At 42.9% G+C, this 27,912-nt stretch overlaps 1 protein-coding gene and 1 long non-coding RNA gene across 3 annotated transcripts in view; one reads left to right on the forward strand and one right to left on the reverse strand.

The window, feature by feature from the left end:
- Positions 1–27,912, forward strand: part of GRPR (gastrin releasing peptide receptor) — a 57,359-nt gene that overhangs the window by 18,974 nt on the left and 10,473 nt on the right. The window contains exons 2-3 of one of the 2 annotated variants that reach the window (XR_001302557.2): positions 20,260–20,611; positions 22,505–22,884. Coding sequence is in view for 1 of the 2 variants with exons in the window: in NM_001315640.1 (NP_001302569.1) it covers positions 20,260–20,611; positions 22,505–22,894 (742 nt within the window). In the remaining variant the exon portion in view is untranslated. Of the gene's footprint in view, positions 1–20,259; positions 20,612–22,504; positions 23,072–27,912 lie in introns of those variants that run through there. The other variant, NM_001315640.1, reaches the window with a different exon arrangement.
- On the reverse strand, positions 98–16,578 carry LOC106506906. The gene is made up of 3 exons (XR_001302559.2): positions 14,654–16,578; positions 4,205–4,313; positions 98–3,644 (listed from the first exon to the last, which is right to left on the reverse strand). It is a non-coding gene; the product is annotated as an uncharacterized LOC106506906 (long non-coding RNA).

Genomic DNA, 27,912 nt, shown 5'->3' on the forward strand with positions numbered 1-27,912 from the left:
AGACGCGGCTCAGATCCCGCATTGCTGTGGCTGTGGTGTAGGCCAGTGGCTATAGCTCTGATTCGACCCCTAGCCTGGGAACCTCCATATGCCGCAGGTGGGGCCCTGAAAAGCAAAAAAAAAAAAAAAAAAATTCCTTATTATCTTTTCATTTCCCCTCCCACTTTGAATAATTGGAAACATCACAGAAGAGCAGAAAGATCAGAATTTGGCATCTTTTCCTTCCTAGATTGTCAGCACGAGGTGAAATTGAAAGCTAAAATGATGGCTTCAGGACTATATACATATGCTACAGGATGAAGATAAATGTAGTCAATATTTAGTTTTAAGCATTCTTCACTTGTGCTTTAAATAGCCTGTGAATCTGAAGTGCTGCAGACAAATATAACTGACTTGCAGATCTGATTCTAGTCTTGGTTCTCAACTAACCAGCTGTGGCACCTCTGTGGGCACCAGTTCCCTCTTCTTTAAGTTAAGGAAATGGGACTTGCAGACACCTAAGTTTTGGATTCCATAATTATATATAAAGCAGGTTTGTAATCAAGCATGTCCTCATATGTCTGTACCCTGATGGCAGACTTCATCTACCGGCCTGGTATCTTCTGCTCTGAGTGCTCCACAAAGAGGAATATACCTGTGCGAGTATCATTCCCTTGTTCTTTAAGGGCTTCACCTGGGTAGCTTATTCCCTCAACCAGATTTTAAATCCGTAATGGCTGGGAACTTTGATATCCAGAGTGTCAAGCAGAGCCTGAGATACTAAACTAGTATTTAAATGTGCTGATAAATTGACTAAGCATCCTAAGCCATGAGTGTTTAATACTGGAAGACCAGCAGCAGAGCTTAGTGGCCTGTCATCTGCACTGTCACAAATTAATAAGCCTAACAGGCAGTGCTATGTGAAATGAGAGACAGGCTTTCCTCCATCCAAAGAAGGAACAAGCAGCTTCAGTGTGGACAGGCAGAGAACAATGGAAACGTGAGCCCTGGTCACACGTTCAGTGCACATTGGCCAGGATGCTTTTTCTGCAAAGTGCCATATAGTGAATATTTTCAGCTTCGTGGACCACGAGGTCCCTGTTGCAACTACTCAACTCCGCCGCTGTAGTGCACAAGCAGCCATAGACACCATGTAAGCAAGGGGTCATGGCTGAATTTCAGTAAAACCTTATTTATGGACACTGAAGTGTGAATTTCATGTAATTCTCACACGCCACGAAATCTTCTTCTGATTTTTTCCCCCAACAATTTAAAATGTCAAAACCACTCTTAGCTCATGGGCTGTATGAAAATAGGCAGAAGGCCAGGTTTGGCTGGCGGGCCGTAGTTTGCTATTCTTGATGTAGTGGTGTGTGCACACTTGCTGAGGTGGTCATTTAGCAGAGAGAGTCCTATTTAAATGGAGTGGAACCTGGGGGGAATCTATGACCCCTGTTCAGTGAGCCAGGACGGACTTCCTAGGGGATATCATAAATACAGATCATTCGGCTGTGTGATGCTTTATGGCACATCAATCATAGGAGGCACATTAGCTTTTGGATCATCGAAAAGTTGAGAGTCAAGGCAGCGTCCTTAAGCCATGTGTCTTCCCCTGGGTCCTCTGTGACACGAACAGTTGTTTAAATGAAGAAAATGAGAGTTTTAAACCCAGGCTTAGGTCGATTCCAGTTCTCATGGGAGGTTGGCATGGGGCAGGCCTTCCTCTTGGGGAAGTGAAGATAGACATCAACGCTGTGCTTCTCACTACCTCCTCCTCATGGTCCACCATCACGCACCACCGCCTCCTGTAAAGTCTTTTCATGATAGGCTCATGTAAGCAAGCCACCTTAAAATTGCTAAAAAGGGAAATTGTGCTCATGGAGAATCATTTCCTCAATACCCCCAGGGGTTCTTCTGGGCTTGAGACGGTTAGAGAAATCGGAAGTGTTTGAGTCACAGGAGATCTCTTGGGAAAAGCCTAATACGATGGTGTCCAGAGTGATTTAGGAGGAGCGTCTGGCTGGGAGCATGGCTTGAGCATCCTCAGCCCATTTCCTTATCTGAAAGTAAGACGTTTAAGGATAGACAAATGGGGTGCACAATTCTACATTTTTTTTGGTTCTAATTATATATTTGTTCAATAAATAAAGCAGGCAAAAAATGAACAAACGACCCAACCCTTAAGAAACTGAGAGTTGGAATTCCCGCTGTGGTGCAGTGAGTTAAGAATCTAATTGCAGCAGCTTGGTTTGCTGTGAAGGTGAGGGTTTGATCCCTGGCCAGGGGCAGTGGGTTAAAGGATCTGGCATTGCTGCAACTGTGGCTCAGATTGAATCCCACGAAGAGAACTTTCGCATGCTGTGGGTGCAGCCATTAAAAAGGGAAAGGAAGGAAGGAAGGAAACACAGTCCTGTAACCCAGGGTAAATGAGCCTTTATAGTTTCCAAGATGGAATGAAAAAAAAAATGTCAGAGTGTCCAGGGCTTATGCCTCTCTTGACTGCCTCTGTACCTAGTACAGGGCCATGCAAAAGTAAGTGCTTAAGATATGGGGTTTTTTTGTTTTGTTTTGTTTTTTGCCATACCCATGGTATTTAGAAGTTCCCGGGCCAGGAATCGAACTGGTGCCACAGCAACCACCCAAGCCCCTGCAGCAACTACTCCAGATCCTTAACCTGCTGGGCCACAGAGGAATTAAAAGTGCTAGTGTTTGAGGAGTGGGGATGCTTTGTTTCATTTACCCAGGATGCACTGTGCTGGAGCTAATCCTAGGAGGCATCTGTGAAAGCAAGGACATTGCACTCTAATGACCGCCGTGGCTCCTTGGAGTTAAGTGGACATGGTGCCCAGAAAGGCCAGTTGACATCTGCAGAGTGCCACCTGCTGGCTAGAGGGGTCATGGGTATCTTGAGGAGGAACCACTTAGGCTAAAGATCCTTTAAAAAGATACAAAATTGTATGATCTGGATTCTGTACAAAAGAGAAAGGGAAAATTGGAAGAAAATATATCAAAATATCACTTGTAAAACTTATGGATTTTTTTTTCTTCTTTTTTTTAAAGAATTGTCTCTCTAAAATTTTGCAATGAGCTGTTAACACTTTTATGTTGAATTCTTCAACTGAAAAAAGTTATTCAAATGAACAAACTGCCTATAGACCAATCTTCCTTGACAGTGTCTTTGCTGACTCAAAGCAAACTTTTCCAACTGGTTCTTAAAATACCCCCAAAGTTTCCCTTCTTCTCTTCCTTCCTCCTTTCCTTCCTCCCTTCCTTACTTCCTTCATTCCTTTCTTAATTTTATTGTGGCAAAAAAATACATAAAATAAAATTTACCATTTTAATAATTTTAAAGCTTACAATTTAGTGACATTAAGTGTTTTCCCATTGTTGTACATTTGTCACCACCATCCATCTCCAGAATTTTTTCATCTTCCAAATCTGAAACTCCATACTTATTAAATAATAACTCTCCTTTCTTTCATTTTATTTTTCTCTTATTTCTTCAATTTATTACATTTTGAAGATTCACATTTAATAGAGCGCTGTTCATAGTGAGGATAGGTTAAAAAGCATTGAATTCGATTTAAGAGATGTCTGAATTTGAGCCCTGATTCTTCTGATTGTCAACTGTGTGACTCTGGGCAAATTATTCTCAGTTTTCCGATCTGTAAAAAGGAGATAAGTGTATTTATTTTAATATGTCATAGGACTATTATAATTTTATAATGGTAAATAATGCATTGATTTATTTATGAAATATTAGTTTTCCCAGTCAAAAGAATGGATGTACCATCAGCATATTGTCATTTACATTCATAAAGGAGCCAGGAAGGTGTGGCTGAAATCTCTACCAATTGATGTTCTAGTGGACAGTCACTTGAAAAATGTTGGGAGCTGTACCAGACACACAATAAGTGCTAAGATTTCATTAAAAAGAAACTGAGAGTAATTCTCACTGTGGCTCAGCAGTAATGAACCTGACTAGTATTCATGAGGATGCAGGTTCAATTCCTGGCCTCACTCAGTGGATTAAGGATCTGGCGTTGCTGTGAGCTGTGGTGTTGGTCACAGACGCAGCTTGGATACTATGTTGCTGTGGCTGTGGTGAAGTCTGGCAGTTATAGCTCTGATTTGACCCCTAGCCTGGACACTTCCATATGCGGCACCTGTGGCCCTAAAAATAAAATAAAGTAAAATAAAATAAGGATGCATTATGGAGGCTTACCCTGTTACTGAGTCCACATCAGAGGATTCCTTGTTACTTGTAGCTTAGGCAGCAGAAGTGGGGGTCCCACCATGTACAAGTTTCAACCATGACCATACTCTTCCCTGCACTTTCAGAAGAAGGAAGAGCATTATAGACATGGGTTTGTGCATGATCCAGTTTTAACTAACCTCCCCAAATGGACAAGTGGCTTAAAATATTTCTGCAGGAGATGGGATTAAGATGGTGGAATAGAAGGACTGGAGCTCAACTTCTCTCCTAAAAACAACAAAATTTACAACCAAATACTGAGCAGTCTTCAACCAAATGGACCAGAAACCTTAAAAAAGATATCCTACTCCAGAAGACAAAGAGGAGGCCACATCAAGAGGTAGGAGGGGCAATTACACAATATAAGCAACCCCATATGTCCGGGTAGGAAGCCCCACAGACTGGAAACTAACTGGTTCACAGAGACTCACCTACAGGAGTGAGAGTTCTGAGCCCCACATCAAACTCCCACGTGTGGGGACCTGGCACTGGGAGAAAGAGCCCCAGAGCATCTGGCATTGAAGGCCAGTGTGGGTTGTCCACAGGAGCTCCACAGGACTCGGGGAAACAGAGACCCCATTCTTAAAAGGCGCACACAAACTTTCATGTGCACTGGGTCCCAGGGCAAAGCAAAGTCTCCATGGGAATCTGGGTCAAACCTGACTGCAGTTCTTGGAGGATCTCCTGGGAAAACTGGGGTGAATGTGGCTTGTTGTGAGGGAAGGACATTGAAAGCAAAGCTCTTGGGAATATTCATCAGCATGCCTTTCTCTGGAGGTGGCCATTTTGGGAAAATCTGCCCCCCCCCTCCCCGGTCAGTCATCAGTCAGCACTGAGAAGCCCCAGGGCAAACAACAATCCAGGTGGGATCACAGCCCCACCCCTCAGTAAACAGGCTGCCTAAAGACCCCCCCAGGCACACAGCCAACCCAATCTCACCCAGAGACAAAGCCCTACCCACTAGAGGAATAGGAATCAGCTTCACCTACCAGTGGGCAGGCATCAGTCTCTCCCATCAGGAAGCCTACAGCAAGCCCCCTGTACCAACTTCAGCAACAAGGGGGACAGACACCAGAAGTAAGAGGCTACAACCCTATTATCTGTAAAAAGGTCACCACACCAAAAACATATAAAAATGAAAAGACAGAGAACTATAACTCAGATGAGGGAGAAAGAAAAAAACCCAGAAAAACAACTAAGTGGTCAGGAGATTCTCAGCCTCCAGGAAAAAGACTTTAGACTGTTGATGCTGAAGATGATGCAAGACATTGGAAATAAACTGGAGGCAAAGATGGATAATTTTTTTTTTTTTTTTTTTTTTTTTTTGTCATTTGTTGTTGCTATTTCTTGGGCCGCTCCCGCGGCATATGGAGGTTCCCAGGCTAGGGGTCGAATCGGAGCTGTAGCCACCGGCCTATGCCAGAGCCACAGCCACGCGGGATCCGAGCCGCGTCTGCAACCTACACCACAGCTCAGGGCAACGCCAGATCGTTAACCCACTGAGCAAGGGCAGGGACCGAACCCGCAACCTCATGGTTCCTAGTCGGATTCGTTAACCACTGCACCACGACGGGAACTCCAAAGATGGATAATTTAAAGGAAATACCAAGCAAAGAGATACGAGATATAAAACTTAAACAAGAAGAGATGAAAAATACAACAACTGAAATAAAAATTCACTAGAAGCAGCCAACAGCAGAATATAGGAGGCAGAAGAACGAATAAGTGAGGTGGAGAACAGATTAGTGGAAATTATGGATGTGGAACAGAAAAGAGAAGAAAGATTGAAAAGCAATAAAGAGAATCTCAGAGAACTTTGGGACGGCATTAAACACACCAACATCCATATTATAGGGGTGCCAGAAGGAGAAGAGAGAAAGAAGGGGACAGAAAAAATATTCGAAGAGATAATAGCCGAAAATTTCCCTAACATGGAAAAGGAACCACTCACTCAAATCCAGGAAGCACAATGAATACCATATAAAATAAACCCAAGGAGGAATACCCCAAGACACATATTAATCAAACTGACCAAAATTAAAGACAAAGAGAAAATATTGAAAGCAGCTAGGGAAAAGAAACAAACAACATACAAGGGAACCCCAATAAGGTTATCAGCAGACTTTTCAGCAGAAACTCTGCAGGCCAGAAGGGAATGGCGTGATATACTTAACGTGATGAAAGGAAGATTACTTTACCTAGCAAGGCTCTTATTCAGATTTGAAGGAGAAATCAAAAGCTTCACAGATAAGCAAAAGCTAAGAGAATTCAGCAACACTAAATCAGCTTTACAACAAATACTAAAGGAATATCTCTAGGCAGAAAAGAAAAGGCTGCAAGCAGAAACAAAAATACCACAAAATGACAAGGCTCACCAGTAAAGGTGTACATACAGTAAAGATATGAAATCATCCACGCACAATTATGCCACCAAAATCAGAAATCGTGAGAAGAGGAGGGCACAAATGCAGAACACTGGAGATGGACTTGCAATTAAGAGACCAACAACTTAAAACAATCTCATATATATATATATATATATATATATATATATATATATATACACACTCTTATATCAAAACTTCAGAGTAACTGCAAACCAAAAATCTACCACAAAAACAAATCTATCTACAAAAACAAATAAGAAAAATCAACTCAAATACAACACTAAAGATACTCATCGAACAAGAAGAGGAGAGAACAAGAGAAGGGAAGAAAAAAGAGCAACAAAAACAAAGCCAAAACAATTAATAAAATGGCAATAAAAACATACATAACAATAATTACCTTAAATGTTAATGGACTAAATGCTCCAACTAAAAGACATAGACTGGCTGAATGGATACAAAAACAAGACCCATATATATGCTGTCTTCAAGAGACCCACTTCACTTCTAGGGACACATACAAATTGAAAGTGTGAGGATGGAAGAAAATATTCCATGCAAACAGGAATCAAAAGAAAGCTGGAGTAGCAATACTCATATCAGACAAAATAGACTTTAAAATGAAGAATATTTTAAGGGACAAGGAAGGTCACTACCTAATGATCAAAGGATCAATCCGAGAAGAAGATAGAACAATTTTAAATATCTACACACCCAACATAGGTTCACCACAATACATAAGGCAAGTGCTAACAACCTTCAAAGGAGAAATCGACAATAACACAATAATAGTGGGGGACTTTAACGCCCCACTTACAGCAATGGATAGATCATCCAAACAGAAAATCAATAAGGAAACACAGGCCCTGAATGAAGCATTAGAACAGATGGACTTAATAGTTATTTATAGGACATTCCATCCAAAAGCAACAGAATACACATTCTTCTCAAGTGCACATGGAACATTCTCAAAGATTGATCACATCCTGGGCTACAAATCCAACTTTGGTAACTAAGAAAATTGAAATCATATCAAGCATCTTTTCCGACCACAATGCTATACGACTGGAAATCAACAAGAAAAAATTTGCAAAAAATACAAACAAGTGGAGACTAAACAACATGCTACTAAACAACCAATGGGTCACTGAAGAAATCAAAGAGGAAATTAAAAAATACCTAGAAGCAAATGACAACAAAGATAAGACACTCCAAAACCTACAGGATGCAGCAAAAGCTGTTCTAAGAGGAAAGTTTATAGCAATACAAGCCCACCTCAGGAAAAAGAAAAAGCTCAAATAAACAAACTAACTTTACATCTAAAGCAGCTAGAGATAGAACAGACAAGACCTGGAGTTCCCGTCGTAGCGCAGTGGTTAACGAATCCGACTAGGAACCATGAGGTTGCGGGTTCAATCCCTGGCCTTGCTCAGTGGGTTAAAGGATCTGGCGTTGCCGTGGGCTGTGGTGTAGGTTGCAGACACAGCTTGGATCCTGCGTTACTGTGGCTCTGGCGTAGGCCGGTGGCTACAGCTCCGATTCGACCCCTAGCCTGGGAACCTCCATATGCCGCGGGAGCAGCCCAAGAAATGGCAAAAAGACAAAAAAAAAAAAAAAAAAAAAAGAACAGACAAGACCTAAAGTTAGCAGAAGGAAAGAATTCATCATAAAGATCAGGGCAGAAATCAATGAAATAGAAACAAAGAAAACCATAGAAAAGATCAATGAGACAAAAAGCTGGTTCTTTGAAAAGATCAACAAAATTGATAAGCCCTTAGCCTGACTTATCAAGCAAAAAAGAGAGATGACTCAAATCAATAAAATTAAAAATGAAAAAGGAGGAGTAACAACGGACATCACAGAAATACAAAGGATCCTAAGAGACTACTATATGCAACTATATGCCAATAAAATGGAACACCTAGAAGAAATGGACAAATTCTTAGAAAAGTACAATCTTCTAAGACTAAACCAAGATGAAATAGAAAATATGAATGGACCAGTCACAAGTAATGAAATTGAAACTGTGATTTAAAAACTTCCAACAACAAAAGTCCAGGACCAGATGGCTTCACAGGCAAATTCTATCAAACATTCAGAGAAGAGGTAACACCTCTCCTTCTGAAACTATTCCAAAAAATCACAGAGGAATGGATACTCCCAAACTCATTCTATGAGGCCACCATCACCCTGATACAAAAACCAGACAAAGATACCACAAAAAAAGAAAATTACGGGCCAGTTTCACTGATGAACATCAATGCCAAAATCCTCAACAAAATACTAGCAAACCGCATCCAACAATACATTAAAAGGATTGTACATCATGATCAAGTGGGATTTATCCCAGGGATGCAAGGGTTCTTCAATATCCACAATTCAATCAGTGTGACACACCACATTAACAAACTGAAGAATAAAAACCATATGATCCTCTCAATAGACGCGGAAAAAGCCTTTGAGAAAATCCAACACCCATTTCTGATAAAAATCCTTCAGAAAGTGGGCATAGAGGTAACCTACCTCAACATAATAAAGACCACATATGACAAACCCACAGCTAACATCTTTCTCAGTGGTGAAAAGCTGAAAGAATTCCTGCTGAGATCAGGAACAAGACAAGGATGTCCGCTCTTGCCACTACTATTCGACATAGTTTTGGAAGTCCTAACCACAGCAATCAGAGAAGTAAAAGAAATAAAAGGAATCCAGATTGGAAAGGAAGAAGTAAAACTATCAATATTTGCAGATGACATGATACTATACCTAGAGAATCCTAAAGATGCTACCAGAAAACTGTTAGAGCTCATCCATGAATTTGGCAAAGTCGCAGGATACAAAATTAATATACAGAAATCGATGGCATTTCTATACACTAACAATGAAAGATCAGAAAGGGAAATTAGGGAAGTAATCCCATTTACCATCACATCCAAAAGAATAAAATACCAAGGGTAAATAACCTACCTAAAAGAATAAAATAACCTACCTAAAGAGACAAAAGACCTGTACTCTGAAAACTATAAGACACTGATGAAAGAAATCAAAGATGACACAAATAGATGGAAAGGCATACCATGCTTTTGGATTGGAAGGGTCAATATTATCAAAATGACTATACTACCCAAGGCAATCTACAGATTCAATGCAATCCCTATCAAATTACCAAGGACATTTTTCACAGAACTCGAACAAAATATTTTAAAGTTTGTTTGGAAGTCCCAAAGACCCAGAATAACCAAAGACTTCCTGAGAAAGAAAAATGGAGCTGGAGGAATCAAGCTCCCTGACTTCAGACTATACTACAAAGCAACAGTCATCAAAACCATACAGAAAGACAGAAAGACAGAAATAGAGATCAGTGGAACAGGAGAGAAAGCCCAGAATTAAACCCATGCACCTACAGCCAACTCATCTATGACAAAGGAGGCAAGAATATACAATGGAGAAAAGACAGCTTGTTCAATAAGTGGTGCTGGGAAAACTGGACAGCCACATGGAAAAGAATGAAATTAGAACACTCCCTAACACCATACACAAAAATAAACTCCCAATGGATTAAAGACCTAGATATAAGACCAGATACTATAAAACTCTTAGAGGAAAACAGGCCAAACACTCTCCGACATATATGACAGCAACATCTTTTCAGATTCACCTCTTAGAGTAATGACAGTACAAACAAAAATAAACAAATGGGACTTAATTACACTTAAAAGTTTCTGCACAGCAAAGGAAGCCCTAAACAAAATGAAATGACAACCCACAGAATGGGAGAAAATATTTGCAAATGAAGCAACTAACAAGGGATTCATCTCCAAAATTTATAAACACCTCTTACCACTCAATACCAAAAAAAACAAACAACCCCATCCAAAAATGGGCAGAAGATCTAAACAGACAATTCTCCAAAGAAGACATACAGATGGCCAAAAAACACATGAAAAGATGTTCAACATCACTCATTATTAGAGAAATGCAAATCAAAACCATGATGAGGTACCACCTGACACCAGCCAGAATGGCCATCATCCAAAAGTCCACAAACAATAAGTGCTGGAGAGGGTGTGGAGAAAAAGGAACCCTAGTACACTGTTCCTACTGTGGGAATGTAAATTGGTGCAACCACTGTGGAAAACAGTGTGGAGATGCCTCAGAAAACTAAAAATAGAACTACCATTTGATCCAGCAATCCCACTCCCAGGCATCTATCCAGAGAAAATCACGACTCACAAAGACACATGTACTCGGATGTTCATTGCAGCACTCTTTTCAATAGCCAAGACATGGAAACAACCTAAATGTCTCTTGACAGAGGAGTGGATCAAGAAGATGTGGTACATAGACACAATGGAATATTACTCAGCCATTAAAAGGAACAAAATACTGGCATTTTTAGCAACATGGATGGACCTAGAAACTATCATGCTAAGTGAAGTCAGCCATACAATGAGGCACCAACATCAAATGCTGGTAATATCACTGACATGTGGAATCTGAAAAAGGATGCAATGAACTTCTTGGCAGAACAGATACTGACTCACAGACTTTGAAAAACTTATGGTTTCCAAAGGAGACAGTTTGGGGGTTGGGGGGATGCGCTGGGCTTGTGGGATGGAAATCCTATAAAATTGGATTGTGATGATCATTGTACAACTGTAAATGTAATAAATTCATTGAGTAATAAATAAAATAAAATGTTAAGAACACTAATGGAAAAAGCAGACAACACATAAGAACGGGTGGATAATGTAAGTAGAGAGATGGAAAGTCTAAGAAAGAATCAAAAGGAAGTGCTAGACATCAGAAACACTATAAAAGAAATGAAGAATACTTGGATGGGCTCATCAGTAGACTTCACAGAACCAAGGAAAGAATCAGCTAGCTTAAAAATGTCAATAAAAACTTCCCAAACTGAAATGCCAGGAGAAAAAAGAATGAGAAAAAAACAGAAGGGAACAGAATATTCAAGAACTGTGGGACAATTGCAAAAAGTAACATATATTAATAGGAATACCAGAAGAAGAAAAGAGAAAGGAGCAGAAGAAACATTTTGAAAAGTAATGGCTGAGGAGTTCCCATCGTGATGCAGCAGAAACAAATCCGACTAGGAACCATGAGGTTGCGGGTTCAATCCCTGGCCTTGTTCAGTGGGTTGAGGATCTGGCGTTGTCGTGAGCTGTGGTGTAGGTCGCAGGCATGGCTCGGATCTGGCATTGCTGTGGCTCTGGCGAAGTCCGGCAGCAGCAGCTCCAATTAGACCCCTAGCCTGGGAACCTCCATATGCTGTAGGTAAGCCCCTAAAAAAACAAAAGAAAAAAAAAATAGTAATGGCTGAGAATTTTCCAAAATTAATGACAGACACCAAAGCACAGATCCAGGAAGCTCAGACCATACCAAGAAGAAAAACTGCTTTGAATATCATATTCAAGATGCAGAAAAAACAAAGACAAAGAGGAAAATCTGGAAAGAAGCCAGAGGGAAAAAAGTAACTTACCTATGAAGGAACAAGGATAAGGATGACAATAGACTTCATAAATGCAAGCAAGAAGAGAGTGGAGTGAACATTTGATGTGTTTGAAGAAAAAAAAAACCTTCACCAACCTAGACTCCTATATCCAAAAATTTACCCTTCAAAAATGAAGTATAAATACTTTCTTAGACAAAAACTGAGGAAATCTGTCACCAGCAGACCTGCTTTACTAGATGTGAAATTCTAGTAAAGCAGGTCTGCTGGTGACATGTTAAGTTCTTCAGAGATAAGGAAAAGGATATAGGTCAGAAACTAAAATTTACAAAAAGAAAGGAAGAGTGTCACAGAAGGAATAAATGAAGGAAAAATGAAATATTTATTTTTCCTATGCTTAAAAAATATATTTCTGCAAAAACAAAATAGCAAAACAAAACCCACAGATTGTAGGTGATAATAAAATTGCAAGTCCAGAAGAACAATATGAACATGCCAGAGAAGACGTTTCCCCCATTCCTGGTAGAAGTGCTGACTAGCTATGACACATTCAATCCCATCAAAAATATAGCTGTAATCAAGTTGTCCAACGAAAAAGGGGTTTACTGATAATAAAATCTGCAACACATTATTTAAAAATTATAATTTTTATTGTTATATCATCTTTTTAGAATTCTATATTTTAGCATATATTTCTCCCCAACCTCTTCATGAACTGCTGTGTGATACCCACCCACATTCCACAATGAACATTTCCTAGATTTTGTTCTCATTTTTGTTTTGCTTTATTTTGCTGAACTCTGAAAAATAAGGTACAAACATCCTGACCTTTCTCTCCTAAGTATATCAATGTGTATTTCCTAAGAACAAAGATACTCTTCTACTTAACCCAATGCCATTATCATACCTGATGAAATTGGCAGTAATTCCTTAACATCATCAAATATGTAATCCATAATCAAATTTCTTGCATCATTCCCAAAATACCTTTTATAGCTTTTTTTTTTTTTTTTCCTAAATCCAGGATCAGATGAAGGCATATGCCTTGTGTTTGGTTGCTATAGCTCTCTCTTTTTCCCAGTTTTATTGTGATATAATTAACACTTAACATTGTATAAGTTTAAGGTATATATAACATATTGATTTGACATATGTATATGTTGTGAAAAAGATGACTTGTTATATCTCTTTAATCTCCTTTAAGGTAGAGTAGTAGCGCCCCTATATTCTTCTAAACCAATGATGCAGGCTGTTTCAATGAGTCCCTGCCAATTATCTTATAGAATGTGGCAGAATTGGATTTGTCTGATTGTTTCACCATAGTAGAGTCAGGGTGAAAATTGGGGAATACTGAGTAGGCAGTGCTATGTCCTCCTCATTGCGTTGCATCTGGAGGCATGTGATTGCAGATTGTCCCATTACTGGTTGTGCAAAGTCTTATCAGGGCTACATTGTGAACTTCCTGGGCCCTTTGCACTTTTATCTCCCTGGGACCCTTTCTCCATAAAAAATATTTTAAAATTACATTTTATAATTGTATTGGTACGAAGATACATATAATCCAAGATGGATTGTGTTCATTTTTTTTGTTCTGATTTTAAAAGACATTAAAACATTTTCCTGAGCCCCTAAAGGTATCATGGGCCCTAGCCCTTGTGCCTGCTTCGCCTAAGGGAGAAATTCACCCTAGGTTTGACCACTTGATTAGAGGGGTGACCTTCGGATCTCCCCAATGTAAAGGGTCATTTTCCCTTTGTAGTTAGATGGTAATCTTTGGGGAGACTCTTTGAGACTATGTGAATGTCTTGTTCCCCTAAAACCTCCCCCTCAGTGGTTTTATCATTTTTGCCTGAATCGCTTACTACATTGAAGGTTGCAGGAATTATCTCCTGTTCAGGGGTGAAACTACTGAGGTGCAAAGAGTCCGCAATTTGTTCAGGATCCTAAAACTAGTGGGTAGAATAACCGTTAGGAACTAGGTCTCTCTGCTCCCACGTTCACATTAGAGCCCAGAGGAAACTGAAGTATATTAAAAACGAGTGAAAAAGAGCTTTGGTGTTATTTTTGCCCAGAAAGAAGAACAGAAAAGGATGACAATAATGTGTTACGTACTTAAAGATAACGGTTCAATGGGCAGCGAGGACCAGCAAGCTCTCCATTTGCAGAGTAATAGTTCAAAGGAGAGAAGACTCCATTGCTCTGGATTATAGTCATTTTACAAACCAGCTTATAATTGCCTCACATTTCTTCAGAAAAGTTTTTGATGTTATTCTCCAGAGAAAATAAAGCCAGTGTTTAATAGTCTTGTCAAATCGTATTAGGTATTAGGATTCTAATTTAAATGCCGACAATGTGTCAATTACCCTAGAGACCATTTAGTTCATTTCATTTTCTCTCTACCTCACTCCTCTCCAGGTAGTGTGCTTTAGCATTGTAATGGAGGTTTAAAAATATTGTTGTTCAGCAATTCCTACCGACTTCAGTAGGTAATTATGAACAAATAAGGGCTGAAATGCTGGATCCTTAAAAATAAACAGACTTCCTGTGTTGGAATAGAAGACATACCTTTCTGTGGGCAAAGGTTTCCAACCCTGGGTGTGGGAGCCAGCTGCTTCTACTTGCCAGGAATCCCTCTGACACATTAATCTTGCGCGGAAAACATTTTTGACCTTTCTAATGTTTGCATAAGAAAAGTGAAGCACAGATGTTTTCAAAAGCGGGAAGCAGTTGTCTTCAGCCCCATATTATCAGAGGAGTGAATTTTTCAGAATGATTCTTACTAAGTGTGTGAAAGTGAATTTGCTGGCACTTGTTTGTGAGAGGTTGAAAATAAAAGACATGTCTGCAAATCACATATTATTCATCAATTCATTAGCAAGTTTTTGCTGAGCTTCTACTTTGAAATAAGTGGTATGCAAAACAGGGGACCGAAAACATTTTTAGTGACACACAAAGAAGAGAAGAGAGATGTAAGCTTCTGACCTTAGGAATTCATGAGTAAGTCAGACAGAAAAGACATGGCATGGAAAGCTAGCAAAAAATACAAGACAGTGCATGAAAAGTGTAAAACAAGAGTAAAATTAGGCAGGTTGGGAGAAGAAATGGAAATTATTGAGGCCTACATTGGTCAGGAAACCTTCAGGATGATTATAAGCTGGAATTTGGAAAGATTAGATTCAGAGGAAAGGAGACTCTGGGAATGGGCATGAAGAAAGGAGGGAAGCAGGAAAGTGATGGAGAATTAAGGAACAGGGCGTAAACTAGTTTGTGTCTTGAGCACGACTGAGAGTTGACAGCTCATTCTTTCAGGGAGCAGCAAGTGGGGGTTGATCTTTGTGAAATGATCCTGGAAATAAAATCTAATGACAGAATTAACTGACCATGATGTCTAATTGCTCTAGATAAGGCTCTTTTGTTGGCAAAGAATGGCCTCCACTCAAATTTACCCAAGTGAAAAGGGAAGGGGAGAATTGTAAGATTATAACAGGACACCTCTTGTACATTCAAAAGTAATTCAAGGGCTGGGAACCCAGGACCCTCTGTTATGATTTAGGGCCACCTCATCTCAGCTTCTTCTTTTATGTCTGCCTCATTCTTTCTCTTTCTCCCAGTCTACTACTACCTACTTTGCTTATTCATCCTGCATGAATCTCTTCCTCTACATCATAATCTTTTATTTCCAACATTTATGATTGACTAACTACATCCTCTCAGTTTTTTAGTTTAAATGCTTAAGAGAAAGAGAGACTCTTTGGTAGCTGGCCAGACAGTTTATTGGCTGGTTTATATTACTGGATATCCACTCTGATCCAACCAGCCATCACTCCTAAAGGAGAACCACTCAGTGGGATCTCCCTTCATTGGGAACTCCAGGCAGAGCAGTCCAACCTAGAAGATATAGACTGATATGTCCCATGCTCTACGGAACCATTAGGCTTCCAGGAGCCTTTGGGTATGTTTCATACACATTTGGGAAATAGCTGGTCTGTTTCTCTTTGTCCATGAAGGATTTACCCAAAGCTTTCTTTTGAAAGAGCTGGGGTATCCTGAAAAGACTCAGTCCTAAATCGAATATTGACTCTATCACCTCTGAAACCATCTGGGCTTCAATTGGTCACCTGCACAATGGGGATAATAGCACCTGCCTGTTGGAGTTGTCTGGAACATAAATGAGATCATGTAGATGCTCTTCTCTGCTTGGCACAGGGCAAGAGCTTAGTAAATGGGATTTCTTTAATTTCTTTGATGTTTTATGAATATTCCATAACAGAAAATTACTTGCAGTGCATTTTATTTACTTTTTAATGATATAAATGATATATGAATATATCTGAATATTTTGAGGCAAACCCTAGATATTATATTATTTCACTGGTAAATATTTTAGAGTGTGTTTTTCTTTTTCCTTTTATGGCTGCACCTGCAGGGAGAGCCACGGGTCTAATCCGAGCTACAACTGCATCCTATGCCACAGCCATGGCAACACCAAATCCAAGCCACATCTGTGGCCTGTGCCACAGCTTGCAACAATGCCGGATTCTTAACCCACCGAGCGAGGCCAGGGGTTGAACCTAAATCCTCACAGAGTTGTTGGATCCTTAATCTGCTGAGCCACAACGGTACCTACTAGGGTGTGTTTTTAATAAGTAAGGTTTTTAAAAAATCTACACAGAACCACAATACCGCTATCATACCCAATACATTAAAAATAATTCCCTGATATCACCAGTACTAAATCTGTGTTTGATTTTCTTCAGTGGTGTCAAAATTATATCTTTTTATGCTTGTTTGGTTTTAGTCAAAATCCAAAAGGAGTCTGCACAATGCACTTGATTAATATCATTTGGTCTGTAACCATTCTTTCTGCTTTCTGATGCCATATATTTGTTTAAAAAATGGAGTCACCATTCCTGTAGAATTTTCAATTCAAGATTTGACTGATTGCATCATCTAGCAGGTTCTTCTATCCCCACATCTTGAAAACTGGCACATAGATCTAGAGGCTTATTTAGATTTAGATTCAAATTATTTTTTCTGGCAAAACTATAAAAAAATGTTTTACACTACCTTTTATGTTTTAAAAGTTGTGAATGTGAAATCACAGCTAAGTAGTTCCCATGGCATTTTGCACTGAGGAATACCAGATTCCCACAAGAGAAGGAGGTAAGCCATTCGCTCTGCTTTCTGCTATATGCGTGAGTAAATCACCTGTGCTTAGAGAGTTAATGTACTTGGGACTGCTCTCTGCCAGGAAATGCAGCTGGAAGTCATAACTGCTACCACTTTACCTCTGATTTATCAGGGAGTGCTTTAGTCAGGCACATCTTGGTTTTGGTTTTGGTTTTGGGTGGGTTTTTTTTTTTTTTTCTTTTTAGGGCTGCACCGGTGGCACATGGATGTTCCCAGGCTAGGGGTCGAATCTGCTGCCAGCCTACACCACAGCCACAGCAATGTGGGATCTGAGCTATGTCTGTGACCTACACCACAGCTCACAGCAACTCCAGATCCTTAACCCACTGAGCGAGGCCAGGGATCGAACCTACGTCCTCATGGATGCTAGTCAGGCTTGTTACCAATGAGCCACAATGGGAACTTCCGAAGAATACCCCACTTTTTTTGTTTTGTTTCATTTTGTTTTAGGGCCGCACCTGCAGCAGATGGATGTTCCCAGGCTAGGGGTCAAATCAGAGCTGCCAGCCATAGCCACAGCCACAGCCATAGCAGTGTGGGATCCAAGCTGCATCTTTTACCTGCACCACAGCTTATGGCAAGGAATTATTTTAATTAAAGGTATATGAATAGCTGGACTTCCCTGGTGGCTCACTGGGTCAAGGATCTGGCATTGTCACTCCTGTGGCAAAGGTTCAGTCCCTGGCCCAGGAACTTCTGCATGCTGCAGGTGCGGCCAAAAAAAGCAAAAAAGGTATGTGAATATCTTCAGCCAAAGATGTGCATGATGGGGAGTTCCTGTTGTAGCGCAGCACAAACAAATCCAACTAGAATTCTTGAGGATGCATGTTTGATCCCTGGCCTCGCTCAGTGGGTTAGGGATCTGGCGTTGCCACGAGCTGCGGCATAGGTTGTGGATGCGGCTATGGTGTAGGCTGGCAGCTATAGTCTCTATTTGACCCCTAGCCTGCAAACTTCCGTATGCCACAGATGTGGCCCTAAAAAGCAAAATAAATAAGTAAATAAACAAATAAAATGAACTAATACAAATGATGGGTGGAAAAGCAAACCCAGGCACACCGAAGCAGGGCAATGGTGTTGTGCTGCAGTGTTGGGGCTGTCTGACGAGTAGTAGCCTTCTCGTCCCTGCCTGAAGTGGGAACAGGGAGCTAGATAGAGAAATAAGACGGATGATGATAAGAAATACTTGCTCCTGTATCTGATAAAGCCGTTCGGAGAATGTGATCTAGGTCCACAGCAATAACGAACTTGTAGACTCTGGTTTCCTCTATTAGATGTGCCATGCTGCTATTCAGGGACTGTTAGATAAGCACAGGCCTCTGAGCTCCATGCCCATGCCGGGTTCTTTTCCCTAAACTCACCACTTGATAACTCACTCCCCCTTCCCCGGAAGGAGGCAGAAAGTGAGTGAGGCGTCGCAGTGCAGCCAAGAGTGCTAGTCAATGGAGGTTGAATCAACATGGAGACAAGTGGAAATAACTGTTCCTCTCTCCCAGAAGTCCATGATATACACACGTATCAGAGGCAGAACCCATATCAACACAGTATTTTTAGCAATGAACACTCTCGCATGTAGGTGGTCCCAGCTCTTATCCATTTCCACACTGCAGCAGCTCATGCACAATCCAACAGATGTGTGTGCCGTGTATGCACATCACAGTGCTGGCAGATACCAAGATAGGAAAAGGTACAGTCTTGACCCACCCGAGGCTCATCCTCTAGTGGATTCTCAGACAAGCTGACCCAGAGCAGGCTTGCAGCCCAGGGTGCTAGGCATTGTACAGGGAGTTGTAGCAGACGTGGCCATGCCCTGCTCACACCTCCCTTGAAGAAAAGACTCACTGTCCAGCTGTGGCAACTGTGGTTCCCTGACCGCCCCCCGATGTCACTTTCTTCTGGGACCGCTCTACCCTTGAAGCGGGGGTCGTGCTCTTCTTGGGCAGTTCCCGCCTGGTGACAGAACCAGGTAGCAACTGAGATCACAGTCTTTTGGGGTGGCCCCAGCCAATAACCAAGCAAGGTGGTGGTACAAGGGCTTGGCCATTTCTACCAAGGCGGGACACCTGCACTGGGCGGTCTTTGCTCCTGAGCTTCCCATTGGGCTGGTGTCGGGTGACCAGCTGTCCCAGGCACTGGGACTGAGAAATTTCCCACGACATGGGACTTCGCATGCTGAAACGGGGAAATGGTCAGGCAAACTAGGATGGTTGTCAACTTCTCTGGTGTTGACCTCGCTCTGCCCAGTCCTGCTTGCTCCCCTTCCCCCACAGGTATTACATAACAGTAAACTGTCTGTCCTCCAGGCTTCATCTCACTGTCTGCTTCCCAGAGCGCTGGGCCCAAGACAGAGGCATGTGTAGCACAGAAACCGAGAGAGACCTAAATACTTCAAGAGAAGATTGAGGCTGAAAGAGAGTAGGAGGGCAGAGAAAGACGAATTTGATCGTTACAGGGATGCTTCTGTGTGTAACTTTTTTGACAGATTATTCGTTCTGCATCCTTTGAAAAAGAAAAGAGGCATATGTGAATACTCCTTGACTAAAGGTTTCCTAAACTTCATTCGAACACTCGAAATGAAGGCTTGGCAAGAAAAAGAAAGATCCAACCTTCTTGTTCCTGTGTCCTTTGTTAAACATGCTTTATTATTCATGTCTATGATTTAAGAAGAAAAATAAAAGGAGTCTCAGCTTTTCTGAGAAGTATTCTTAAAAACAAGAGAGAATGTGGGCAGAGTGTTACTGCTGGCGAAAGGGGACAGCATCTTTCAGGGCTTCAGGATAAGGTGAGCGAGGCACTCGGGGCACAGCATTTAAGGAGGCGCTGACTCTGAGTTCAGAGTCGGCACTCGCATAAACCTGGGAGTGAGCATCTCCTGATGTGCTGCACCCGTGGCACCCGGCTTGCCACCCCCTGGGCCTGTGTGCTGCAGCTGTAATAATATCAGGCAACTTAAGCAGACCCTTCCCTCTTTCCTGCCCCAGGTACAAAGCCATTGTGCGGCCAATGGATATCCAGGCCTCTCATGCCCTGATGAAGATCTGCCTCAAAGCCGCCCTGATCTGGATCATCTCCATGCTCCTGGCCATCCCAGAGGCTGTGTTTTCTGACCTTCATCCCTTCCACGAGGAAAGCACCAACCAGACCTTCATTAGCTGTGCCCCGTACCCGCACTCGAATGAGCTGCACCCCAAAATCCACTCCATGGCGTCCTTCCTGGTCTTCTACATCATCCCGCTGGCCATCATCTCTGTTTACTACTACTTCATTGCCAAAAATCTGATCCAGAGCGCTTACAATCTACCCGTGGAAGGGAATATACATGTCAAGAAACAGGTGGGTACCAAGGGCGTGTCATTTCCTCCTTGGGGATTCGATCCCTTGCATTTCTTGTGGACTCCACTGACAAGTGCAGTGATGAGGTGGTCATGTGGCTTGATTCTGCAATTAGAAGAGGTGGGCCGTCTCTGGTCAGGGGGTAAATGGAAACTCCTAACCACAGAAGACCAGGAATTAAGGTGTTCTTAAGTATCTTTTCTCTTACTAAAGCCCTAGGCTAGTGAGGTGTTGAGCACCTGAAAGATCTGTCTTTTTTTTTTTTTTTTTTTTTTTTTGGCTTTTTAGGGCTACACCCACAACATATGGAGGTTCCCAGGCTAGGGGTCGAATTAGAACTCTAGCCACCAGCCTACGCCACAGCCACAGCAATGCCAGATCCAAGCCGCGTCTGTGACCTACACCACAGCTCACGGCAACACCGGATCCTTAACCCACTGATGGAGGCCAGGGATCGAACCTGTGTCCTCATGGATGCTAGTCAGATTCGTTTCTGCTGAGCCACAATGGGAACTCCAAGCACCTGAAAGATTTGGAGTATGGATTTCTTTTTGAGAAAAATCTAAAAACATGTTGTTTTTTTTTTAAAATAAAATATTGAGGCTCAGAGGGACATGACTTCTTTAAACTCCAATCACAGTGTTTGGCTAGGAAACCACATGTGGTATATACACCACATGCGATAAAGCAGGGGACAGGAAAACGAGGCTGGTTGAAGAAAAGGAAGTAGTTTGATTCAGATGGGTTCACGTTGATTTGAGTTCAAGTCTAGGCTTCCTGACTTACTCATTTACCCTCTGTGAGCGTCAGTTTCTTATCCATGAAGTAGGGTAATGACCCCTACATTGTAAGGCTGTTGCAGGATTACAAGAGAGCATGCGTACCCCCAGATTGCCCAAATGCAGGATGCCCTCTGTATGTATTAGTCTCCCTGCCCCTTCCCCCTGTCACCCCCATAATTTCACCCTTGGGGTGTAAATGGTAGAAACCAGTGGTTCTGGCTCTCTCCTTTTGGTCAGTTTTTGCCTTCTAGTCCCAGTGTAGATCCTGTGATATTTATGATGGAAAAGCCGGAAGACTCTCGCCCCTTTAAAATGTGTATCTGACTCAGGTGGAGGCTTCACCCGCTAAAGTTCTTTTTTTTTTTTTTTTGGCCTCGATGATGCGTGGACAGTGGCAGTTCTCAGTGCAACTGTTTCCCTTCTTGAAAGACCTCTCGGTAACGAACACCCATTGTACCCCAGATTCTTTCATGAGAATGACATTTCCGTTGCAGTAGGGAGGGGGCTGGGAACAAAGGGAAGTGCTCAGCTCGCTTTGTCTGAGACCCTTCCTACATAACACAGGCCAGAAATAACTTGAGAGGGGAAAAAAAAAAAAATAAGAGGTAGTTATCTTGGTCTTGCCAATGAGGAAGCACGAAGCTGGCTGCTTTTTTAAGCATCAGAGGGAAGAAGAAATGATTAACTGTGGAGCCAAGAAAGACATGAAGTCATACGGCCGCTCACTGCACCAATGCCCTCCGGAGGAAAGAGAGGGCACTTACCCGAATGTCATTGTGCAAGCCACTCAAGCATGTAATCAACTTGGTTTAAAGATCTGTCCTCAGCGGCGCGTCCTAACTGTACTCTACTCATCGATTTCTGCTTCCCGGCTTTTCCCTTGGTGTGTGTTTCTGACTTGTTTTCTCTTTCGGTCTGTTTCTGTGGCTTTGTTCCCTGTGTTCCTCTCCTGTCCTCTCTCTCCTATTGAACTCATTACCTGTGGTCTCGTGAGCCCATCTGTTTCCCTAATTCGCTTTCCCTGTCTTCCTCGCTCCTCAAATCTTGGTCGCCTCCTCGCCCCACACTGTCCCTCATCCCTCTGTCTCGCTGCATGTGACTCTCTCCTCAGATCGAATCCCGGAAGCGCCTCGCCAAGACAGTGCTGGTGTTCGTGGCTCTCTTTGCCTTCTGCTGGCTCCCCAACCATGTCATCTACCTGTACCGCTCCTACCACTACTCCGAGGTGGACACCTCCATGCTCCACTTTGTCACCAGCATCTGTGCCCGCCTCCTGGCCTTCACCAACTCCTGCGTGAACCCCTTTGCCCTCTACCTGCTGAGCAAGAGTTTCAGGAAACAGTTCAACACCCAGCTCCTCTGCTGCCGGCCCGGCCTGATGACCCGGTCTCACAGCACCGCCAGAAGCACCACCTGCATGACTTCCTTCAAGAGCACCAACCCCTCCGTGGCCACCTTCAGCCTCATCAACGGAAACATCTGTCACGAGGGGTATGTCTAGACTGACCCTTGACTGTGCCCCCTAGGGACCCCTGGTTTTGCTCAATGGCAGGTAAAGAACCCTGACACCTGTTGTCTCTATATCCTCCCGAGACCCTTTGGCAGGCTCCTGAGTGATGGAGGTGGGTGGGGGCGAGGCCCACACGGGTCACTACTATGTGTCAAAGGGCCATCAAGGCTTACGTTTTGCATTTCAGTTTGTGAATGCTGCTTTTGATGTAGAGCGAACTTTCCCTTTTCTAGAAAAGGGGAAAAAATAGGAGATCATTATTTTAAGCATTAAACTCTGATGTACAGATGCGCTCAACTAAGTCAGAGTAACTGTAGGAACAGCTCAATGTATATAGCAGAGAAATTGTACATTGAATGTCCACATTGTGAAGCACTTCTCCTTGTCATTTCTTTAGGCAGAAGCCAGTGCTTTACGAATATGATTTGAGTCATTTTTCAGGAATATTTATAATCACAAAGCAAGGAACTATTATTTACACATATACCATGAGAAGTCCACTCTTGGAGAGTATCAGAGCTGCAGCTGTCGGTCTGCGCCACAGCCGCAGCCACGCCACATCTGAGCTGTGTCTGCAACCTGCAGCACGGCTCATGGCAATGCCGGATACTCAGCCCACTGAGCAAGGCCAGGGATCGAACCCGGGTCCTCATGGATACTAGTCAGGTTCGTAACCCGCTGAACCACAGTGGGAACTCTGAAAGGGATCCTTTTTGAGTAGAAATAGAAACATGTTTACATGTAGTGTCTGCTTCACCAAAAGCCTGTGGCAGCTTTTGTCAGTCATACGTGTTTCTGTCTGAATATGCTGAAGAAAGTTGCAGGGGTCTTAGCTTTAAGAACCGATTGAAAGACAGCTACAGGTACATTCGTTCTACCTGATGAAGAGTATTTATGAAACAGCCCATGTGCAGAAAAATACTGCACTTACATCTTTCTCATTTTATGAATAAAAGGATTTGACTCTGTTACTTTAGAAACCCAGAATCAAGATTTTCTTGCCTCAAGGACAGGCCAGTTCTGACAGATTGCAAATATATTAACCCACTTTCAGATAAATCAAAATTCCACAAATGCGCCCCCATGTGTAGCCCTCACATACGAAGACCGTTTTAGGTCCGATTTTCTCTATCCAGGAGACAGAACAGTCAGCTCGCTTTTCCACGTAGCGCAATTTAAAAGATTTTTGTTTCTCAATACAAGGAAGCACTCACTGTCTGCAGTTCTAGAAGCTGGGACCAAGACCTTTGCCAAAATCTGTATTTATAATTATATTGGCTAGGGTGAACCTCTGCACTTCTCTTTTCTACGTGCACTAATACAGTGTACACACGTGCTCTCCCAGTGTGCCATAATTACTTGGGACAGTTTGAAAAGAAGATAGGCAGTGAAGCTGGAAGAACCAAGATGTTTGGCTTGACATCCCAGCTCTATCTCTAGCAGTTTCTCTAAATATAGATGGCTATCATTTTTTTTTTTAATCTCTGGAATGAGAAGACAGTCCTTTCTCTTGCCAAGGTCCTCTGAGTCCCATCATTGTTTCTGTCTCTGGCTCTTAAGCTTTTATGTAGCCCCCTGGTCGCAGTGGTCCCACTTCTGCCACCTTTGCAACAACTCCTCTTGAGGAATCCTTCACCCACCATTCTACACGCATGTTCCCAGCAGCAGAATGGAAGGAGACAGACTGTTCTATCAGTTGGAATAATTTATATGAATGGTGTCCCATGAGCTTGTTAGGTTTTGTAAGTTGAGATGAAAGAGACGGAAGAAGACATATTGCTCAATCTCCTCATTGTACAAAGGGCTCTTCCTATTCACCCTTCTTCAACCTCCATGCACCTGTTATCTTGAACTACTGCACCACGGTTTTACCCTTGGCTTTCTGCAAAACTCTTGAGTATAAGTGACTCAATACCTAGTTAGTTGCTGAGGTATATAGCATTCTGGGTTTCTAGCATGACTAGTTCAAGCATCTTCCATCTGCCTGCTTCCCAAGACATTTTGGGAGTAAGACTTATCTTAATGCCTCCTTTCGTTAGCATCATGGCATAGGCTGTGTCTGGCCTCCTTTCTAGCTTTGAGATAAATGGGAGATTGATGTCTATGTCTAGCTGGGTGTCCTTAGGCAAATCTTTATCACCTTTTTCAGACTCTTAAATGAAGGGTTGGAGGAGGCCTTTGCCAATCAATAATTTAGGATTGGTCAAATTGTTTTGCGAATCTACTGATGGATTGACTCAAACCTTCTTTCTGGGATGAACTTAGCCAGATCCTTCTCTAGGGAAGTCAAATTTTTATTTCACCTCCAGAACCTAAAATCACAGTGAGAGAGACCTGAGCCCCCATGAGGTATCACCTCTCTGCTAGGGCAGAGGGTGGCCGAGGCTGGAGCTAAGACATTTCATGCCTGGCTTCCAAAGATAATCATGTTTAGTGCTTATGTCTTTGGTGAGGACAAAAAAAATCAATTTTGGCTGTGGAAAACCATCTGTGTTTATTCAATTGACAGGCACTACCTTTCAATCTATCTTCAATTGAACCTCCCTGAGGCAGGCAGCTCAACAGTGATAGATTAAGCAATAAACGAACAGTCTTTCCAGCCACGGCTGCTGCTGGCACAGAAGGTGCAGCTGCCGTCAGGAGGGATCTTCCGCAGCAAGGTGATCCTCCCTGAGAGGTACAGACAGGACCCCGCCGTGTTGTTGATGCTATGATTCCCCAGAAATGTGGGTGGCTAAGCCCTGTTCTTTGCGCTGCCCTCACTCCCCCACCGAGCCTAGCCTTCTGCTTTGTTATCAAGCCCTGGATTTCCCGTTTTGCCCCACAGACCATTTGGCTTCACTTTAAAGGATGGAGAAGCCTTCAGTAAATACTTCACAAGCTGCTTTCCACGAACCAAGTTCAGCTTGTTATGAAAATGTACTCACTGAATAGAAATAAATGACTTTGCCCACAGGACATGGGCACACTTGAGTTAGAAAGTCTTTGTTTGTGCCCAAAGTAGCCATTGGTTTTTGGTTTCAGTCTATTCATGCACCAGGTGGCTTCTAGTAATAGTGATTAGCTTTGTTTGGGGACTGCAGGTTGAATGACATTCTCAGTCTGTGGACTGCAAGGTGGCTAAGTCACTTTTCCCAGGAGCCAGATAAAAATGATGGCCTTGGGAAGCTGAATGTATGAGAGTTGAATGATTGTACATACCGTGTTGTGGTGAGATGGGGGGATGCAAACTTTCTTGCCATTTATGCCCTTCACACCCACACCAGGAAGGAGCCATCATTAAAAAGTAGCTTAGAATTAACCCCGGGCTGCTGGGGGAATGGAGCATATTTGGGACATTTGTCTAATTTTTGGCTGAATTTTCATTAATTTGGATTAATAGCTAAAAACAAAGGAATGACTCATTCTCCTGGGACCAGGCTTTGTGTGTGAGCTATTCAACGAAACCAAGCCCTAACAAGCTCTGCTTCATTCTCTATCCAGATGGCCTTTTCTCTTGGTCCCCCACCTCGACAATCAACACCCCCCAACACACACACATAAACACTTAACACAAACACGCCAAGTTTAGTATCAAGCAATCCCTTTCCATGACTTTGGCCTTCAAAGACACCCTTTTTTTCGGCGAGGGCTAAGCATTAACTCCAGCAATCAACAAATCACACGCTGAGAACCAGCTGTTCTCATGTGAAACTTCACATTAGAAAGGCATTCGGTGGAATTTGCCTACATTTTTTTAAAAAGTTTAAGAACTGCTCAGTTAAAATAATACATATCCACAGTTAATTAAAAAGATGCTTTGCATTGACTTGGTTCATGGTCTGTAAAGCATTTTTAACTTCTGGCCTCACCTGATCCCAGCTTTCCCTGCTGCCAAAGAGCTGCTTTACATCCTTTACTGTGGAAGTTTGTAAATGACATCGAGTGGTGACCAGGCGCTATGAGATTAAAAGGCCCGTGGAACTGTGAGGCCTAAACTTGAAAATGCTTCACATTGGACCGGATGTGAGGTACAGAAAGGTGATTTCATGTGGTTTGGCATAACCTGATCTCATTCATTGTCACGGCTTGGTCTGTGCTAGTGAAGAACGGTGCCGATTGTCGCTGCCCCGTTGACGGGGCTGTCTCTTGCCCCGCAAGGGAGCCTGTTTAACTTGTCACAAGGGAGTGAATGAATGATGTTGTTGGTGGCCCCAGCATATTATCGGGATCAGCATTCCCCCATCTGAACCGAGTTCTGTGGCTCTGGAAGCGCTGCAAAGAAGAGGCCACCACCCCCAGAGACCGCCGATGTGCCGCGTGCCGTGAGGAGCATTCAGAAGAGGAAGCTGAGGCTCAGGGAGCTCAGCTCACACCCCCAAGCCACATGGCACAGCTGCACGGGAGCGTTCACGTGCTTCCACTGCTCAGCATCGCTTCTCCAGTCCAGCCCACGTGAGAAAGTCAGCCCTAAGTCCCTCGCGGACCATCCTGTTCCCTCCTCGAGATTTTGTCCAGAGGTCTGGATTAGTGATAAAGTCAAAGACGACACACAAAGGGCATCAGAGATGTTTCAAAGCACGTAAGGCCTCGCTGCAGGCAGGTGCTGGCATGCAGCACACAGCACGTGAGCAAGGAGGTCCCTTTGTGCATGTCCCCCCGAGACACCGGAGGCCCCGGGCAGAATGGCCCACCTGGGTCTGTGGCTGACTGAGGAGGAAAAGTCCGGGCGAAGGGCATGTCCAGAGGGAGGCCCCAGTGGAGAGTAGTCCGTCCCGGCATCCTTTAAATCAGGATGATTTGGAGAAAAGGTATCAGGGAGAGGTGGCACTACCCCCTGCTCTGCTTCCCCTGCAGAAGAGTAAGCTACCACAGTGGATGCTTTCTGGAGCCTGGAGACACCAGCTGCAGGAACAGCCCCTGGTAGACGACCAGCTCCTAGACTCAGGGGCAAGTCCTGGGCTCAGGTACAGACTGAGGTGTCTGAGGGCCTGGCCCTGAGCACCCTGTTTTAATCCCAGATGCCACCA

The sequence above is a fragment of the Sus scrofa genome, chromosome X (genome assembly GCF_000003025.6).
Source record: "Sus scrofa isolate TJ Tabasco breed Duroc chromosome X, Sscrofa11.1, whole genome shotgun sequence".
NCBI lineage: Eukaryota > Metazoa > Chordata > Mammalia > Artiodactyla > Suidae > Sus > Sus scrofa.